At 40.7% G+C, this 6,288-nt stretch overlaps 1 protein-coding gene across 1 annotated transcript in view; it reads left to right on the forward strand.

Moving 5' to 3' along the window:
• camsap1b (calmodulin regulated spectrin-associated protein 1b) overlaps positions 1-5,275 on the forward strand; it is a 28,189-nt gene extending 22,914 nt beyond the window's left edge. The window contains 6 exon segments of the mRNA XM_030142615.1: positions 94-230; positions 316-530; positions 860-962; positions 1,058-1,170; positions 1,373-1,491; positions 3,016-5,275. Coding sequence (XP_029998475.1) covers positions 94-230; positions 316-530; positions 860-962; positions 1,058-1,170; positions 1,373-1,491; positions 3,016-3,312 — 984 coding nt within the window. The 3' untranslated portion in view covers positions 3,313-5,275.
• Positions 5,276-6,288: the final 1,013 nt, after the last annotated feature.

Consider the following 6,288-nt stretch of genomic DNA (forward strand, 5'->3'; position numbering starts at 1 on the left):
TGTATTATTTTCAGAACCAAGCTTCAATAAATACTGTGACAAAGACAATATGAACTGTTTTGTTATACTTAATGAAAATGCTTTATGTTTTAGGATGAACAGAAGGCAGAGGATGAGCTTGCTAAGAAAAGAGCAGCATTCTTATTGAAACAACAGAAAAAAGCTGAAGAGGCACGGCTTCGTAAGCAGCAACTAGAAGCAGAATCTGAGCTGAAACGAGATGAAGCCAGGTGACTCATTTTGCCCTGTGTAAACAATTTTATTTTTTCCATAAACAGTACGTATTGACATGGTTATATTTAACTCTAATACCAGGCGGAAGGCTGAGGAGGACCGTCTGCGAAAAGAAGAGGAGAAGACACGGCGGGAGCTGATAAAACAGGAGTATCTGAGGAGGAAACAGCAGGAGATGTTTGAGGAGCAAGGTCTGGTGAAGCCCAAGACGCCCAAACCGAAGCAGAAACACCGGCCCAAGACCGTCCTCAGAGAGGAGTCGTCAAGTGACAATTTCTCAAAGTGCTCTTCCACACGTAAGAAGATATGTTACAGTTGATGAGCTGTTGCACTTTTTTGAAGCTTCTCAAATCGTTATTTTTAGTTGCGTTGACAGTTCATATCAAGCTGTAAACCAATTACCAAAATTATAAGTAATGTAAGATTTTTGAGAAGTTGTGTTTTATAATCAACCAACTTTAATGCCAAGTGCCTGAAAGTTGTAGTTAAAATGTTATTGCTGACTTTTTCAGTGTTACGGGGGAAAAAGTGTGAAAATGTTTTGGCAATTACTTCTAAATGACTGGAAGAACCAGAGGTATTAGATTCAGAATGTTTGAGTGGAGAAATGTTGTTCTTGTCACAGCAGACAACCTGAGCAATGCCCAGTCAGGCTCCAGTCTGTCCCTGGCCTCAGCTGCAACAAACGAGGCTGATAGCGTCAACTCTGGAGGCGCTGGCTCTCAGCGGTAAGTTGCCCCAAATTTTCATTTTTTGAAGGCTTTCATTCTTGGGGATTTATAGTTTGTTACCTTTTTCATGCCTGTCTTTCATGTTTTTCCAGCTGTGACTCTGTGGAGTCATTCCCGGGAAGTCGTAATAACAGTCGAACAGCTGAAAGAGACTGGGACAACGGCTCAACTGCATCTTCCATCACTTCCATGGCTGAATATACTGGTCAGTGAATAGATTTCAGTTCACACACAGTCTTTTGCTTCCACTTATTTTTTTCTTATAGAAAGATATATTATGATGAGTCTTGGATAAACCAGGCTCTGACAAAGTGCAGACACAAATGTGTGAACTAATTTATTCCTAGTTAGATTTGTTAAGTATTTTGCTCTCATTATCTCTTTATTACTGTTACAATAATACTTAGGTCCTAAACTCTTCAAGGAGCCCAGCGCCAAGTCGAACAAGCCAATCATCCACAATGCAATCTCCCACTGCTGCTTAGCTGGCAAAGTCAATGAGCCCCAGAAGAACCAGATCCTGGAGGTCAGTATGGTAGCAGAGATGCACATTGGTTATAACCACTCCCATCTGTTTGATCCTGGAACTGAATCAGGCTTCAATAAAACATGACATGAAATGATATTTCAGAATGTCTAAAACATGTCTAAATCCTCCTGAAACCCAGCAATACATTTTTGTCCTCTGGAGGGGTAAGTTTCACAGCTTTACTTAAAAAAAACAAACAAACAAAAAAAAATATTGTCCACTGCAAAGGACATTCTGTAAAAAAAAAAGTGTACCTAAAATGCATTGTCCTGTTTCCAATCAGGGCAGTTATTTAATGTAAAAAAAAAAGCCCAAACGTTTGCTTTCCTGGGTCTCAGGAGGATATAGCACTAAGTACTCTTTGAGTTTTATTGTCCTAAAATATCAAACTTGACAATAGAACAAAAAGTCACAGGTGTAGTAATAGTAGTAGTAGTAGTTTATTTGGTTAATCTAAATTGCCCATAGGTGTGAATATTACAGTGATTGGCTGTTTGCTTCTATATGACAGCCCTGTGATGAAGTGGCGACACGTCCAGGGTGTAGCCCACCTTCCCCTGATGGTAGCTGGGATAGGGTCCAACACCCCCTGACCCTCTGGAGGATAAGGCAGTTCAGAAAATGAATGAATGCCTACGTTTTACAGCCACAAACACAAAATTTTGGTTTTGGATTTTCTTCAAAAATCTATTTTAATACAATAAAAAATCCTAGCCTTATCTTCTTCATCATATTGTAGTGGGAGTACACCTTGTCACATTCATCCACTACTTGTAGTCGCTCTTGATGGCATAGTTTTCCCTAAAGGATTTCAGGACATTTAATGAGTTACATCATCTGTCAGGAAGGCAAACCTGCAACAGTGATTAATACCAGGTTTGTACGGGTGCTTGAAATCCTTAAAAAATGCTTGAATTTCAACATGGTGTTTTCAAGGTCTGAAAAGTACTTGAATTTTAGTTTCAGTGCTTGAACGTGCTTGCATTTATAACTGTGACTTGCTTAATTAATTTATTTTAGATATTAAGTCTGCCAGGTTAGATGGCCAGCCAAAGCTACTTACAGAGAAGTGATACATTTTGAAAACTAAGACTTTATGTCAAAAAAGAAAATTACCAGGTGCTCTCAGGTCGACTCCAGGTACATTTTTATCTTTATCTTTGGTTTGGTGCGAGTGTGTCTGAAGAACGCCTAGTGGCTTCCCTTTTTTTGGATAAAACTGTTCTTTCTTTTCTAAACTTTTTGCTATTATGAAACAGTTTTAGATGTTTATAGCATAATGCAATGTACATCATTGATAAAAAGTGACAAAAAAAATAATCATGAGTATATGTATTCCTGTAGATATGTATTTTACCCCAGCGATAAGGTGCAGTGCTGGGAAAATGTGAAAATGACCCTTAGAAGTGCTTGAATTTGACCTTGAAAAATGTGTGCGAACCCTGTTAACAAGTGAGATGTGGAATGTTCCATCACTGCCTCCAAAACCGCTGATTACTTAATTACCTCATTTCCTGTCAGGAGTTGGAGAAGTGCGAGTCCAACCACCTGATGATCCTGTTCCGTGACGGCGGCTGCCAGTTCCGGGCGCTCTACTCGTACTTCCCCGACACCGAGGAGATCCACAAGCTCACGGGCACGGGACCCAAGAGCATCAGCAAGAAGATGATCGACAAGCTGTACAAGTACAGCTCCGACCGCAAGCAGTTCACCGTCATCCCCGCCAAGACTGTGTCGGTCAGCGTGGACGCTCTGACCATCCACAACCACCTGTGGCAGGCCAAGAGGGGCACCGTGCCAAAGAAAAGTGGGAAATAGCAGATCCGAAAAACTGCCCTTCTCATTCATGTCGTATCTCCATCTCGCTTGTTTCCTGAATAGACTGCACTCAAGCGCCATGCTCGGTCTGGCCGCAGTAGAGGCGGACCACAGGAAAGTACAAGGGAAAAGGTGTGTAAAGGTGCTTGCAACAACAACAAAAAAGGAATGGCGGCTGAATTCGCTTCGGTATCTTCTCCTTCGGTGCGATCTGTTCAGGTTCTTCTGGTCTGCATCTGTTTTTTCTACAACCAAGCATGTGGCGCTGGTTTCTGTCTCATATGTGGTGGATGTTAATTTCTTCCATGAAGTATTTATTAGTTCAGCACTGTCATGGTCGAGAGCTCAGCTGCAGCACTAAAATCTTTTCCTCCTTTCTCTGGAAAATGAACTTGTTCGGACAAAAAACAAGAGGGGAGGATATTGGAGATTTCTGTCACTCTTTACCAGGAAACCTGAACCAAGGGACCCTCTTTTTTTTCTCTCTCTCTCCTTTTGTTTAAAACCCTTTAGGACCGACAAAAAACCCCAACAATCTCTTCCTTGTGCGGACTTTCGATTCTGTCAAATCAGGCTGGCATTGCCAATTTTGCCTCGTCAGGGGAATCTCCTGCTGCTCTGAACTTGTCTTCTTCTTTTGTCGTGATGGGGGGCGGCAGCGGCGGCGGACCTCCGTAGCCTCCCCTTCGAGACATCCGTTGGCCTTTCACGCATCGTGGTACTATCGTCTATTTATTCAGCCGCTTTTTAAACTAGATTGTGTAGCACTGGATATGTGTATAGCAAACATGGAGAAAAAAAAGTCAATGACGGTCATTTTAAATTCTTTTATTTGTCCGAACATCCTTTTTTTCGAGGGTGTTGAAAGAGGGTGAATGGTAGGCTTTGGTACAGAAATGATGCTTCTTCTTTTTCTTTATTTTTTTGGTTTCGTTTAGCTTTTTGTTTTATTTTTTAAATTTTAAATCAAAGCGATGTGATATAGCTGATGTTATGTGTTTACATCATAACGGGAATTCTCTGATGTTTAGAGCTTAGTTGTGTTTTCTCTACCACTGGGCACTCTTGAATTGTCCTGTATAAAGGTGCACTCATTAACACTTGTCGACGGCTTTTTTCATGCAATGTATCTCCCCTTCCTGCCTTTAAACCCCGCCCCTCCCTCCCTCCCCTGAGTGTTTTGTCAGCCTGTCCCATCTTTAACCACACGACACACACACACACTCTTATTGTGAAGAGTGTCTGCTCTCCGCTCTGTAAACCGGTCTCTGAACGCCAGTATTTGATATATCCACAAAGGGGGTTTCTTTCTTTCTTTCTTTCTTTTTCTTTCTTTCTCTCTGTGTCTTTGAGTGGGTGGGTGGGTTAGTGTGTGACGGGTTGTGGTTCAGTTCTGTACCAACATTAAAGAACATTCCTCCTAAGGTGTTGACAAACACTGCCACATCGTCTCTCTCTCTTCTCTTGTTGAAGAATCAAAGTGCTTTTCTTACAAAACCATTTGTTGGCCTCGAGAACAACCCGAAGTGTTGCACGAGCACTTTACTTTTGCATTCGTTGGGGGAATTAAACCTTTAAACGTGCATTTAAAATGACAGTACACTGCTCCTTAAACTGCTGTTAGTGTGTAAAGAAACACTAAGATGAAAGAAGGGCCTCTGATGATGATGATACTACTGCTGTCTCCAAAAACAACACAGTACTTGACGTCTCATTTGCTGCATTTTGTTTTGTTTTTGGGGATTCTTCGGGCGGGGGGAGGTGGTAGATCTGTCTATGTATGTGAGTGTATTTTTATGTTAACTAAAAGATTGTACTGGCATCGGTCACCGTTTTTGTTACACTAGTGTACTTTTCATCCTTGTTGAGTTTATCTTCGATCTCATGCCATCTATTTATTTTAAAATGGAAGCACTGAATAAATTTTCAAGTGAATATGAATAAAGTCACATTTTCATTTTTATTCTTTTCTCATGGTTTCATTTTGTCCATTTGTGTTTTTTATTCTTATTTATTTATTTTTCTTTTCTGCTAGTTTTAGGCACCACACTGACTCACCAAAAACTACCACTTTTGTGTTTTTTGCACTTGTCACTGTAATGTTTCTTCCCCATTCTTTTAATCTCACAGTTGTAGTTGTCATTGAGGTAAAAAAAAAAAAAAAAGCATCCAGCACGTTACAAGGTTTCTAATTTTAGAAAATCTTATAGTCAAAACATCACTGGACCTCCCATGATGCTCGCTGCCTCGCACTCTACTGACCAACTGGAACAGCAGCTTCAGCTCATAACCACTGTACGCAAACTCAGCGGTGCCATGGCAACTGTTAGTTCAGGTGATCCAAAACCATTAAGACCATCAGGTAGAGTCCCCATTCTAGACCTTCAGACTTCGTCGACACTATGAAGGGTAAGTGCACATTTCACCTCCGATCCTTCACACACTTTACATGTTTATGCTGAAAACAGTGAAATGATGCTAAAATTCGTGCTGATTTCATCTCTGCAGGTGTTTTTGACCTGACTTTGTTGCTGGTACACGTGTATCTGAGCCACTGTTGTCATCAGGAGGGAGACATTGCATTTTGCCAGACGATACCAGAAGGTGAGACCGGTGTTTAACCCATAAAGACCCAAACAATGACCAAAAACATCTACTGATCTAAACCATTTAAAACCTGTTGATCCACTAATTCTATCAATACATGTAAATAATTGGTGTAAAATGCAGTTTGTCGTCTTTTCATGGTCATCAGATATGACCCATTTGGACGTTCAGAGGCTCTGTAGTTACCATGGAGACACCGTCATCTTCTGCAACATTGATTCACCAGTAAAACCCATGGAGTTTAATAAATGACAGTGGATGGTTACACTTGTTTTTATGTTCAGTTATTGATATCTTTGCAGAAACACTCATTTTTTCTTCAGTTTTCTCTGTTTTGATATGATAACTTTTGAATTCACTCTGAGTTTT

This window comes from Sphaeramia orbicularis, chromosome 9 (assembly GCF_902148855.1).
Source record: "Sphaeramia orbicularis chromosome 9, fSphaOr1.1, whole genome shotgun sequence".
Classification (NCBI taxonomy): domain Eukaryota; kingdom Metazoa; phylum Chordata; class Actinopteri; order Kurtiformes; family Apogonidae; genus Sphaeramia; species Sphaeramia orbicularis.